At 42.5% G+C, this 14837-nt stretch overlaps 1 protein-coding gene across 1 annotated transcript in view; it reads right to left on the bottom strand.

Moving 5' to 3' along the window:
- The window catches only part of MYO18B (myosin XVIIIB), a 586172-nt gene that overhangs the window by 40729 nt on the left and 530606 nt on the right, over positions 1-14837 (bottom strand). Inside the window, exon 41 of the mRNA XM_088467895.1 lies at positions 6999-7129. Within this exon, the coding sequence (XP_088324021.1) occupies positions 6999-7129 (131 nt within the window). The remainder of the gene's footprint in view (positions 1-6998; positions 7130-14837) is intronic.

The following is a 14837-nucleotide window of genomic DNA, read 5'->3' as shown; positions in this document are numbered from 1 at the left end:
TCTCAATCCTTTATTATTTTTTCCTATTTTCCAAATACATAAGCCAGACAATACACCCTTTTAAAGGATGTACTGGAATGAGTGTGATATTAGCATATATACAAAATGGGGGACATATGTGTAATATATAACTACAGTATGTATCTTCTCTTCCAACCAAACATTTGCCCCTTTCCTCAGAGTATTCCGTTTGGTTCAAAGATGACATAGTCCAGTCAAAGCACTGTCTAGCAGCGTACAGTCTCCAGCCATATCATATTTTACTTTTATGCACTGTATTTCTCCCAAAGTATTGCTTGCTGTAATCATCATTCACATTTTAAATAACTCATTAAAATAAGGAGACTTTTGGCGATTTGCATTCCGATATTTATAATTTTGCGATTTATAACATCAAATACATAAGTATACTAGAGCCTGTATTCCATTGAAGCACCTGGCAATGGAACCTCTGAAGTTGTGTTAAAATAAAGACGTTTCGCACAGCTGTTCGCAATACTCATTTCAAACCTAATGAGGACATACTGTAAAATACAGGTAGCACTAGTTTGATATATATCTATAATCTACCAAACTATTAGACAAAAGCTTATATCTGCAAACATGACATAGCTCTGCATCTTTTTACAGAGTATAGTCGCTCCATGGTTGTAAATGTCACAAAATCTGACCAAAAAACAGACCTGTAAGTAAACCCACATGGTAACAAAGGTCCTTCTCACACTATCAAATATGGAGAGTGAAATTGTTGGTGTTATAACTATTACTCGTAGTAGCAGCGGCAGTAGTATTATCATTGTCACTTTCTACCCTTTAAAAACAGTAAAACATAAATGCAATGCATTTTTGCATTGTGTGCATTAAAAGTATGTTTTCATAAACAATGCATACAATGCAAACCCATCTCTGACCTTGCCATGGGTCTGCGCTGCAAGAGGTTGGCACTTGTGGAACATTATACAGCTGAAGGTAGAGTGGAGAAAGATAACTGAAATAAGATTACAGGGTGTAGAGACTGTTTTGCCTTTTCCAAACCCCCAAAGGACTTAGAACCTCATTCAGAGTTGGTCGTTGCGGCCGCTCGGTCGTAAGGGAAAAGGGGCCGGATATGCAAATGAAGCGCTCGCAAGTTGCGTCGTTAAGATGGGATCGTTAGCTGGACGAGCGAGGGGAGGATGCGGCCGTAAGACTAAAAATACGCCCCCTTCTCGTTCGCATTACACATCATCTCCGGGCATATAAGGATTAATCGAGACCATCGGGAACCATCGGAGGTGGTCGTAGAGCTTAAGGTTGACCATACCCTCTCTTAAGCACTACGATCAAGTCAGTGTAAAAACTTCCCATGTCACATGTGCCATGACACTACTTAGTTAATTATGCACTCCCATAAAACGCCGATTGCATAGTCAGGCACGCCTGCATTCGGATCTCCACTCCCCCGTTTATAAGCACCTTCCCCTGTTACCACCCACAAACACCTCAATCTGTCACTCAAACTAACGACCTGGCTGTGTTCAAGGAGAGAGCAATTTCTGATCGTAACAGCTAGTTTGCACACACGCATTGTGAATTTTATGGATGCACAGTTTAGCGAACATCGGTTGCGTACGACCAAGCGGCCGCAACGACTGACTCTGAATGAGGTCCTTAGACCTTGCACCAGTTCATGGTTGTTAGGTCTTAGGCTGTATTTTTATAAAACCTGTCTTGTCGCTGCCATATTGAACTTTGGTGAGAAGCACATTCCCAGTTACACAAGTTTCCTACACATAAAATGTCACAATTAATTATTTCCAATGTCACCTCACCATCAAGATTCAAATAAGCCACAAATGAACAATATACGGTATTAGAACAACTCAAATATTTATTTTACTGATAGGAGTGGTACCTACACTCTGTAAAGAAGAGTGTAGGTATGAATCATGGAATGGGATTGAAATGTCGGCGGTTCAAATCCCGACAGCATGAGCCTGACAGCAGGAAATTCCGACAGCGGCAGGTATGTGATCTAACCCACCCTCTCCCCTCCCAAAACTCCCTTAGGGGTGCCTAACCCTAACTTCCCCCTGCTGTGTCTAACCCTAACCCCCCCCTTACCGCTCATTAAACCTAACCCTCCCGAGGGGGTGCCTAACCCTAACCTCTTGGGGGGGGTGCCTAACCCTAACCATCCCCACTAGGGGTGCCTAACCCTAACCTCCCCCTCTAAAAAACCTAATGCTAAACCCGCTAACTCCCCTAAACCTAACCCTCCCCCCACGGCTAACAGGACGGGCACCCTGGACTTATCTTGTTCGGCCATGCACCGTCCTGGATTCCAGCGTCGGGATTATGATAGGCATCGGTATTTCGACACCTATCATAAATCCTTTGCCGGCGTTCTGCAGTCGGGATTGTGACCTTGCAGTTGCTGGTCACATAACTACATCCTATGAATCTAAATGTGCCCTGTTGCAAAACAAAAGTGTTTTGGGTAGGGATGGCAATCCGTGGGTTAACCATCAATGGTGACCATTGGTATTTGACCTTGGCCCTCATTCAGAGCCGTACGCTCTGAGCAGAGCGCACGCTCTGAATGAGGGCCGTCCTCCATAACTATGGAGCGTCCTCCTGGACGCTCGTATAGCTGTGGGTCACCACCCACAGCCTATACGAGCGTGCAGTTTGATGGCCGCGATGGTCTTGACCATCGCGACCATCGAAACTGCGAGCCGGAGCCTGCGGTTGAGGTTTTCAACCGCAAGGCCCGGAGTGATTTTGGCTCTATCAGAGCCAAAATCACTCCCACTGACATCACTAGTGATGTCAGTGGGCTGGCTTCTGACGGTAGGCGTTCCCTTAGGAACTCCCCCGTCAGGGAGGCACGCCCCCGGCACGCCCACCAAAGGGGGCATGCTGTCAATCAACATTGACAGCACGCCCCCTTTGATCAGACACAACAAGCGAAGGAAAGTCCTTCGCTCGTCGCGTCTGGCGCATGCGCACGACGGAGCTCCCTCCGTCGTGCGCATGCTCAGTGCAGAACATCAACTCACTTGCGAGCGGACAGCCGCTCGCGAGTGGGTCTGAATCAGGCCCCTTGTTGGTATGAAACCATTGGCTGAAAACCATCGATGGTTTTATCCACCGATGGTCTCCCCTGTTTTAATACTTGCCGGGCAATTAGAGAGTTGGAGCGGGGCTTCATGGATCATGTCGTGGGACGGAGCTAGGCTCCATATCCTGGCACATGGGAGAAAAAAAACATTGAGTGGCTATGTGCCATCGATTGTGGAGAACCATTGGATCTCTGCCATCGGTGGCAAAACCACAGGCCTTCAGTGGTTAACCATCAATGGTTGTTAACTAGTTTTGGGATGTACATCAGGCAAGCTCTGTAACCTCCACTGTGTTTCAGTCCTGGAATTGTTGATGTTACAGTGTGTCAGCATTACTTTTTGGTAGCACATTTTTCTTCTACGTGAAAGAAAATCTAGACAGAAAAGTAAATGGTAAAAGAGTTTAAACAGTGTGAGGTATTGACAAAGTTCTACAGCACGACCACTGCCTGAAATTGCTCACGGTAACTAGAACTCAAAGCAGATTGTGCAATAAATGAAATTTGACATGCAAACACAGGGCTTTCATTGAACCACTGAGCAATTTATTGAAAATCTTTAATCCATCTCCTGGAGGCCATTGTGCTCAGAAAAAAACACGAATGAATTGCTTTAATCTACAAACATATTGGAGGTGTTTTCCTTATAAGTCTAAGTCCCTTTTCAAGGTTTTTCTTTCAAAACAGAAATCATGCTGCATATAGCACCAGCAGTCTATTTCACTATATTATACATCCACAGATATCATGCTTCCTATAGAGCATACACTGTTAGACACTATGTTTCTGTATGTAATAAAAATACATATATATATATATATATATATATATATATATTAGCTTAATTACAAAACATACATTTTCAAAGTAATGTCCTTCGAATTGCTCCCCAATTTCACTATGCATAAAACTATGAATATAATGGTGACACTGCAACACATTAATCTATTATTATATTATTGGTCCCTTATTAGGTAATCACGCACATTTGCATGATGACCTAATTGCAACAGTGGCATGTGCACTCCAGCTCCAACTGTACTCGCCATTCACGTTAGGAGTGACGTGCACACATAAGCCGAACCAAGAAGTGAGAGGAGGACTGGAAACTGGGGTGGTAAGGAAAAATGGACGGGAGGGGGAGAGGACAGGAGGGACAGGAGTGGGCTGGAAAGAGGAGGGGCAGGGACGGGGAGCTGCTGAGAGTGTGGGGCTGAGGTGACCCGGCAGATGCCGAGACAATTTATTTACTCTTATTAAAATATAGTACTCAGTACAATTTTGTAATCTTCTAAATCTTCACCCATGTAGCAAGAGGTATTAGCCTACCATGGGTAGATTTCTTTATTTTTAAATGTAGTTACAGTAGTTATAAAGTGGAGAGAGATAAAGTACCAACCAATCAGCTCCTAACTGTCATTTTACAGATTGTGGGGTCTATTTATTATTACTAAAACTTCTTTGGAGATAATTAAGTTTATAACTAAGCCATATAGCGTATTATTGAGGGCTGTGGATGTGATAACAACATACAGTGTGATAATATACTGTGCACAGTGGGAGTCTGTAGGAATGACGGAGGATTGGGATGGCCAATAAGGTGGGAATTAAAACAGCATTTATTTGTAACAATAATTATAAGAACAATAAATAATAAACAGACAAATAGTTCAGGAGACCCCTTGGTTTTTATTTTAATTCACAATTTTTATTTAAAGATTTTTTTTCACTTTTCTGGTTTTAACTTTATGTCACTTGCTTGAGCACAGACATTTAATCATTTTAATAGATTTATATAAAGGTAACATTTTAAACTTTTGTCAGTCAGTGTGTACTGTATGTGCACTAATACGGAATTCTTATTTCCAACTTCTTTGGTAACGGTGTGCTAGGTTTAGAACTCGCATGTAGTTCTACCTAATTACTGGGGGAATCCATCATTCCTCCGCTCCATACTGTAAGTATCTATACCGAAAAGCTGCCATTTTTCCGATTACAGCTTTTCAGAAAAAAAAAAAGGCTAATGCCACTTACCGCAGGAATATATAATATAGAACAGTATTTATTCAGAAAGGTTAGCTGGGGCAGCTAAGCGATGCTCAGTTTCCCGGCGATAGTGACTGGCAGCTGTAGGAAGAGTGACATCTGCCACTGTCTTTTTAAACAAGCGATGCTTTGAATAGGGAAGGTTCTGCCAGGGACGCCCAACAATGGCTGCCGCCAACAATACTCGGAGATAGCCTTCGCCGTAGAAACACCCTATCTTCAGCAAAAATAGCTAGGACTTTTTGAAGCTTCATACAAAGACCCCTAGATGTTCTATGTTATTAATTCAAATCTTACATACATATTTTGACAAGTAAATGTATCACATGTGTGACTCATAATAGATTCCCATCTAAAAACTTTGGCCCTCATTCAGAGCCGTACGCTCTGAGCAGAGCGCACGCTCTGAATGAGGGCCGTCCTCCATAACTATGGAGCGTCCTCCTGGATGCTCGTATAGCTGCGGGTCACCACCCACAGCCTATACGAGCGTGCAGTTTGATGGCCGCGATGGTCTTGACCATCGCGACCATCGAAACTGCGAGCCGGAGCCTGCGGTTGAGGTTTTCAACCGCAAGGCCCGGAGTGATTTTGGCTCTATCAGAGCCAAAATCACTCCCACTGACATCACTAGTGATGTCAGTGGGCCGGCTTCTGACGGTAGGCGTTCCCTTAGGAACGCCCCCATCAGGGAGGCACGCCCCCGGCACGCCCACCAAAGGGGGCGTGCTGTCAATCGACATCGACAGCACGCCCCCTTTGATCAGACACAACGAGCGAAGGAAAGTCCTTCGCTCGTCGCGTCTGGCGCATGCGCACGACGGAGCTCCCTCCGTCGTGCGCATGCTCAGTGCAGAACATCAACCCACTTGCGAGCGGACAGCCGCTCGCGAGTGGGTCTGAATCAGGCCCTTTGTTCTAAATCTTATGCAGTATATGAGGTGTTTGTTTCAGAAGTAATTACTTTATTAGCTACTGCTTAAGAGTTAAGTTTATAACAAATAAATAGTAATAATGTCTCATGGAAGGTTTAATCAAATGATGACTTTATCTTTGTAGTTGTACTTTGCTGTGCTTCCAGTATCAAAATCATATTTTATGTTTAAAGGGATGAACTTACTGGATATCACATTTCTACTGAATATCATGATTTGTGGTTCTTCATACATCTTTGAGTGAATTTATTATACTAAAGTTATAGGAACCATGGTTCATGCACTTTGATTGAAAATATTCAACTTATTGTAAGAAATGATTATGTGCACCTGAACTCAACCACATTTATAGTACATAGCCAGCGAGGTCAGGTAATGTACAGATAAAGCATGCCTGCATTTATTTTTAATTACATTGCAATTTACCTATCAATCTGTTTTTGTTTTTTTCTCCATTGAAAGTGTAAAATAGGGAGTGCAGTACAGAATCATTATGCAGGTGGCTACTTCAGAATACACTTTGGGGGGAATTCGATGAGCCCCGATAATTTATTGGGCGCAAAAAAAAATGGACTTTTTAAATTTTTTTTCCTTTGGGTAACTCAATTAGAGCCCGGTTTTTGCGGCTGAAAAATTATCCATTTTTTGGATGAAAACATATAGAATGCGTGATAAGTTCACGGACCTATGTGTTTTTTTACTGCCCAATCCACAAATATGGGATAAATATCGGGAATTTTTTTTCAGAAACCTGCTAAAGTCCCAAATAAAAATCCCCTGATAGGTGCTGCAGACGGCAACATTTCGGGGCTAATTGGATAGCCCCATGGGGTTAATTAGCCTGCAGGAAATTACTATCGCTAATTGAATTCCCCCTTTATCTTAATAAGTAGCATTAAAAATGAATGAAATACCTTTCTGTATCACTGTCATCACTTTCAACCTCTTCTAGTGCTGCCTGTAAGTCAGCAATACGTCGAATTGATGTCTCTAAATCCGCTTGCAATGTTTGCCTCACTGCTGCGAGCTCATATACCTGCGTTTCCTGTGGAAGAAAGCAAATTAAAAAGTATTATTCAGCAAGAGAAAAGAAGAGCTTCAACTCATCTCTAAGATTAAACTTTGCTTTTGTTTGGCTTTTAATTATTAATTTTAATTGGAATTGATCTCAGTCCATGACTAGTAATTAGTAATCTCCTCGGAGGTTACTGCTAACAATCCTGGGCAAGGGTGACTCCCATAATCTTTGCAGTTTGTTGGTTGTCTAGAATTATCTCTGCCCTCACCTTACCTATATACTCTATTCAATACTGGTTGTTGTGTGAAGTACATACAGTATAAAACCACCAGTTAAGGTAGATGAAGAAACGCGTAAAGAGATTAAAACTGGGGTGGTAATCACAGATGACTGAACAATGGATGAACTATTGCCTAAAACAATTTAGACAACAAGGATTGAGTATATGAGATGCATTACTTATATTTATCTCTTTTTTTGGGCTTGAAACAAACTAAAAACATGCTTTCTCTTATTGGCAGCTATTAGTGCCTCCGTGGCCAAATATGATCCTTATTAACAGACATTAGATGTTGGATGGACAACTAAGTCTGGGAGTCCATTTCAGTGATTACAATTAGCTTTATTTTCTAATCATTGGATCATTTTAATCATTGGATTGTACCACTGCTAGTAGTATGTTGATCAATTGTATTTCTGTTTTACTATTTATATTAGTATCAGAATATTTAAGTAAAATTTATATGTTTACAGTTTATTTTTAGCCCCCATTGTTCTATATATATATATCTTTTAGTACCTCATTTCTGGGAGTGGCAGAATTCTAACTGACTAGGCACTGTTTAATAATAAATTATATTAAGTTAGTGAATTTTAGCCCTAATATTTGTATTCATTTATGATGTGAAAAGTAAGGGAAAGCACAAATCTTTTTAGATCTAACTACTGTAATTCCAAAAAGCCAAACGTGTTTAACCATGTTCAAGCCAGTTCACACGTGTAAACTGTCTCAAACACATTCAAGCTAAATGTCATACATTTAAGTCAGTTAGCTATAGCTTATTTTAGCCATGCAAATTTCATCTTTTGCTTATGTATATTCAGTGTTGAAGAATGAAAGCGATAAGTGTCTGATCCTAGTTAAACACACCTAAAAACTGGAGTCATTTGAGAATTCCATAATTATTACTTTTAAAATTCTCAATTCCAATTTGTACTGCAGTGTTCCTTTATACCATCTTCATGTATAATCCCAATGACTGGTGACAATATGGAAACCAAGGTTTTTGACAAGTGTCTGTTTTGTTATAGACTATTATTGATTGCTATAGTGATCATGGGCTGGGAGTGCACATCCCCATCATCTGGGATTCCTGGTTACATTATTATGGGATCCATTCTAGGAGGGAGTGTCCCTGGCAGTTTTAGAACCCAAACTAGTTCTTCTCACAATGCATCTTAATGAGTGTAAGTGTCAGCACATATCACACAAATTATGAAGCAAGCACAGAAATAAACCAAACCTGTAAGAAACTTTGCATACTTGGCATCAGTAAAAAGATTGTAAGTGACAAGATAAATTTAGAGGCATTGTACTCTCTGCATCCTGAGGTGATAATAGTGAAAATACAGTGCAAAAATAAAAAAGGCAGAACCACAGTTACATGTTATTTTTCTTATTTATGCTCCTCATTTTTCACAGATTTTACCGAAGTTAAAATAAATTACGTAATTATTTGTAAATTCCACAATTTATATAGAAATGTTGGCTAGGCTAAACAAGGGTAATTCTTACATAGCTAACACTTGACATATACGTGGATATAAAGGGGTGTAACACATCTACATATTAAGCAGTTAATACAAAAGGCGATGGTTTGTGGAAGTATTTCATGATCATCTTGGGGCAAAAGAGACTATGGACCTCTTTCAGGCTGAGCGCTCGCAACCGGGTCGATGTTTAGGCCCTGCACACGCACAGCGGCCGCACTGTGCGTGCGCAAGCCCCAGAGTGAGAGAGAAATTCTCTCGCTCCGGAGCTCACTACAAAAGGGGCGGCTGTTGATGTTGATCGACAGCTCACCCCATTTTGTAGGTGTGGCGAGGGGGTGGTTTCACAAACGGAGGCGTTCCTTGAGGAACGCCTGCCGTTTTGTGGGCAGCCGCACTAACATCAGCAGTGATGTCAGTGTGGAGCTTCCTGCTCGATTAGAGCAGGAAACTCCCTGGGGCTTACGGTTGCCGAGACCCAACCTTAGGGTCTCGTCGCAAGCCCCGATGGTCGCAATGGTCTTGACCATCGCGACCATCAACCTGGTTGGTCGCTAAAGCTGTGGTTGGTAACCCACAGCTTAGCTAGCGACCAGGAGGCCGCACTTAAAAATACAAGCGGCCGCCCTCATTCAGAACGAGCGCTCGCTTCTTGCAAGCGCCTCTGAATGAGGGCCTATGGGCCTGATTCAGACCCAGTCGCAAGCGCTGAGCACTCGCAACCGGGTCGATGGTGGCCCACAGCACATGCGCACAATGAAGCCGGCTCCGTCGTGCGCATGCGCGAGACCCGGCTAGCGACGGGCACTCCGTCGCTCTGGGTCTCGCACCAAAATGGGCAAGCTGTTGATGTTGAGTGACAGCTCGTCCCCTTTGGTGGGCGGGCCGGGGGGGTGGCTGCCCAAACGGAAGCATTCCCATGAGAATGCCTGCCGTTTGGGGGCGGCCCCACTGACATCACAAGTGATGTCAGTGGAGAGCTTCCAGCTCTGTTACAGCCGAAAGCTCTCTGGGGCTTGCGATGAACAAGACCCTACCACAAGGGTCTCGTTGCAAGCTCGATGGTCGCGATGGACTTTACCATCACGACCATCATCATGGCCGCTCGCTATGCGGTGCGAGCGGCCAAGAGGCCGCTCCAGAAAAAAAAAGCCCTGCCCTGATTCAGAGCGAGCGCTCTGTCAGAGCGAGCGGCTCTGAATCAGGCCTTATGTTTTAATAAGTTATTGAATCATTTGGATAGAGATTGTGAGGATGAAAGGTTGAACTTAATAAACATGTTTTTTCCATCCTAAAGCTGGATACACACTAGATGATATATTGTATGATTTGTCGTTTTAAGGTGAATCGGAACGACAAACCGTCCACATCGTCTAGTGTGTACATACTATTGTGCACTCCTGTGCCTCATTTATCGCGTCTTCAGATCTTCCTGCAGCCAGAGCTGACGATCTGTGCCTGACACCATGATTCTGGATGCGGCGGGGGGAAACAATATATCAGTCGATCGTACACCAGATCGTGCAGTGTCTACAGACTGTCCGATATATGGTGCCATCGCATCTGCTTTCGCTTGGTACACGCATCGTCTCGTTTTGGGGCAAAAATAAAAAAAGTGGGGGAACAAGGAAAAAAGTAGCGAAATAGGTTTCTTAGGGGGCAGGTGTATTTAGAATTGCAGGTGCGTGCAACAGGTGGATTTTTCAAATTTTTTACAAGTGCACTTTACAGACACAAAAATATGAAAATATGCTAGCACCGTTTCTCAAGTATCCCAAATTTGACTGGACTATTTATTTTCACCAAAAAATACTGTTTTCTATCATTCTTCACAACTTTTACAAATATTCGTCTAGAAAGAATTGACACAACTTAAGGACACAAAGTACATTTATTATTGCTAATAGTACACATCTGTAATGATTTCCAGTGTCAGTGCGTCTTATTTTGGTACAGACTGATTCCCCCAATCTATTCAGTACTTTCCGCCTGTTATGCATTCGCCTATTTGTGTTTTCACCTGTCCTGTAATTGGATAGGGCAAATCGCGGGGACGCTCATGCCGCGAAATCGCGTCTCAAACAGTGCATGCGGAGGAATGTACAATAGGCGAAACGTTTCCGACATTTCGAGCCTAATTGAATACGAGCCTTAAGCTGGCCACACATCTAAAGATTATCTGTCCAACCAGCCAACTAGTTGATTGGTTGGAATGAAAATCTGGTATGGTATACAATCAGCAATTTGCTCCCAAACGCTGGAAAATGGACCAAAACTGTTGTTTGAACAAATTGTTTAGATCAAACATTTAACAATCTTGTCTGAACGTCCATTTGCATCTGTTTTCTGGCATTTAGGAACAAATTGCTGACCATCAGTTACTCCCATACATTACCAGATTTTCATTCCAACCAATCAACAAGTTGGCTGGTTGGATGTAAGTTGGTCTAGTGTGTGGCCAGCTTTAGAATGTAACATTTACGAGCAGATATTTAAAATAATAATAATAAAGAAATACAACAATAAATGTTGAGTGATTTCAGATAATTGTGGAAACTTGGCTTCTTTCCATCAGAGTAAAACAATTATGAAACCCGGCATACATTTTGGTACATCCCTTGTGAGGGGAACTTGAATGTGTGATGTTAGGTGTTTATCTGGAAAACCCATGCACAAAACAAAGTGTAACCTGCACACTTTACATGATTAAAGCTGCCATCTCGGTGGTGACAGAGTGAGATATGATTATTGGTGCGTGGATCGACAGCCCTGGGTGCCATAGCCAGCAGACTGTCAGTGTAAATAATTGTAAACTGTGTTACTGTGGGATGAAGAAGCCAGGAGGGAAAAGGAATCAAGTTTATAAACACATGCACAGAATTTCCCCAACTCCACAATGTTCCACTGTCAAACACCCATGTCATCTGCATGTTGTAGACAAAAGTATGTGTTGCAGTCATGACGTCTACACTACAGGTACATATCTGTCTACTGGACAAACTTCACAAGCAACTTGAAGCCAATATGTTCTCTAAACACCATTGAAAAAACATGGCTTTAAATAATATAGCTAAACATCTTACAAATGGTTTGCACTTTGCTTGTGTTTTATAGGCAGTCTCTAGATTATATGCAGGCTACAAGGATAAACAGACTATAGATTACAACACATATGCTACATTTGATAATGATATTCATAAATTATAGTCTATTTTAAAATTGTTGTGACATATTTAAAGAATAATCCTCCAGCTGTACAGTATAATCCATGAAAAGTGCAGTTTTTTCAGCGCCGTAATAGCGAAAACACATAGGTCTGTGAACTTGTCACAGATCCTATGTGTTTTAGGCCGGAATATCTTATTTTTTCCAAATAATAGGATATGGGAAAAAAACATCAGCGAAAAACGGGGATTATCGGCAAAACCCCCAGTTTTTCACCCCTGAAAAAATATCGGGGCTGATTGGATACCGGGGTAAATGTTTTACTGACAACTGTCTAAAGTATTTATCAATGAAGACTCAATGAACTCTGAAAAGTCCCTAACCAGCTGTATTGTATATTCTGTGTGTAGCTTAAAAGTGTCGATTTTATTTTTATTTTTTAAATTGATGGATACATTTTTCTATTCATTTTTCCTGACAGTACATTTATTGATGGCAGCTATTGTGTCATATGACATAGAAATATCTTCTATAAAACAGGAGAGATATGTTTATATAATTTGCTACTGATTTTTGGCTAGCACCTGCATTGCTTTCATTAGAGATGAACAAATTGATGGAAAAACTTCGACCTTTGGCCCTCATTCAGAGCCACTCGCTAGCGGCAGTACGCTCGTTCCGAGCGATGTTCGCACATCTGCGCATGCGTACGGTTTTTAGTACGCATGCGCGAACCAGTCAGTGCGGCTGAAAATCGTTTGTACGCAATATAGCGAGTGCCTGCTATTTTGAGTGACAGAATGAGGCGTATGTGGGTGGTAACAGGGGAAGGTGCTTGAAAACGGGGAGTGGAGATCAGAACGCAGGCGTGCTTAAAGGTCAAAACGGGCGTTTTATGGGTGTGCATAATTAATATAGCAGCGTAATTCACCACGTCACTTGGTTTTTTTTAACTCAGAACTGCTCGCAAAATAGCGGTTGAAAAAACCAACCACAAGAATAGCGAGCAGTTCATACGCTGGTCGATGTACTCGATTAATCTAATAAATAGCGGACATGACGTATGGTGCGAGCGGCCAGGGGGCGTTTTTAACAAAAAAACGAGCGTATGTTTTGCTCGCTCGTTCAATTTTAGAGGTGTGAACAGACTGCAATGTGCGAATGGATCATTTGAATAGCCACCCCTTGTTTTTGAACGAACGAACGCAAATAGCGAACGGCTCTGAATGAGGGCCTTTGGCTGAATTCTAGAGATTCACTCTTACAGTACATAAAGTACATTCTACACCATAGTGGCAACTCAAGGCACGGACTAGCAGGGCCGTCACCCAGAGTGCCATACCCTGTAGGGCCCAGCTCTACACCCTGCTTGAACATTATTTTAGAGGCGCTCACCACCAGAGCCGCATTGAGACATATTTTGTCAGTGCATCCGCACAAGGGCACCAGAACCACAACCTGTCTGGCTCTGGAAAAACCCGCCCTTCACCCACCCGCTGGCATTATTGGTATAGCTCAGGGGGAGGGAAGGGGCGACAGTGCAGCACAGGACAATGCTGGGAGCTGAGAAACCTAGCGTCTGCCCTGCTAAACCACTACACTACTAACGTCATATCATCAACTGCAAATCACACAAACTGCAATCACGTTTTGTCCAGTTTCACTTGCCTCATCTGCCACAGACACCATCAATCTATGACGTAGTGCTGTTTTTTATAACATCCGCAATAAGCAGAGCTTAAGAAGTCATATGTTATATGTATATGAGGTCATATGTTATATGTATATGAGGTCATATGAGCTCTCCTCAACCAGCATTAAAATGGTAAGGGGGGCATAGCTTTGAACACTGCTTTCTCTCATACATGGGGGTCTCCTATATATCTGTGTTCAGGCAGTGGGGAAATGTTCCATGATACAATCACAATGTTGTAAAATTACGGATAGCTGTATATGTGTTCTATTTCTTTGGTCTGTAATCTGGGAACTTGCCTTGTAAATTTTACCAACAACGGCTCAACTTTCCTTGGGAGATCCATTGTTTGTACCCGATAGCTTCACACAGTCGAGAGCACTTGTTAGCAAGGAAGAGACTGGTTTATGGTCTATGTAAAGAGCACATGTTGCTGCATCGCTCTCCCTCTCTCTCTGTGGCTGGGAAGATGTACAGTAGCATGGGTGCTGGTGTTTGCATTATACTCCTGCTAAACTGACAAAAGTTTGGGCACCATTAAAGTTCATCAGCCACCAGCAAGGCTGTGTGACCACAAAATTAGAGTGAATTGGGACTGCTGTCTTTACCGGCATTGATTGTCTGAAGCAGGGCCTTATTAAGGAGGGTTTAAGTCACTCTGAGCTCTGTATTTCCTCCAGCCTGAGCCCTGCATTCTGCAGCTTACTTCCCCACTCAAACCTATGTCCCTCTCCCTGGTGGCTGTTCCCCACGACATTTACCATCTTCTCTCTTTGAGCCCTCTTCTCCCTGCATCCCCTGTGCTGGGGAAACAGCTCTATCTTATGAGTCCCTTATGCTCAGCCACATGGTAACATATTTTGCCTGCATCACAGACTATCCTTTTGGTCACACATTAAAGGCTGTTATTACCCCTAACTGTGACCCTGCAGGAGATAATACGGACAACAAGTCAGGGGTGGTTTAGGGAAGCAGGGAGTATATGAAGCAACATACACAGATAAAATGCACAGCTGGCATAGACTCAGCAAGACCTGGAGATGTTTCTGAGTAACTTGAGCACTATAGAGTATTATGGTAGAAATGAGAGCAATTACCAGGGAGTCT

The sequence above is a fragment of the Taudactylus pleione genome, unplaced genomic scaffold (assembly GCF_031769625.1).
Source record: "Taudactylus pleione unplaced genomic scaffold, aTauple2 ptg000078l, whole genome shotgun sequence".
Taxonomy (NCBI): Eukaryota; Metazoa; Chordata; class Amphibia; order Anura; family Myobatrachidae; genus Taudactylus; species Taudactylus pleione.
The sequence above is the reverse complement of the archived record's forward strand: the minus strand, read 5'-3'. Positions and strand labels throughout refer to the sequence as shown.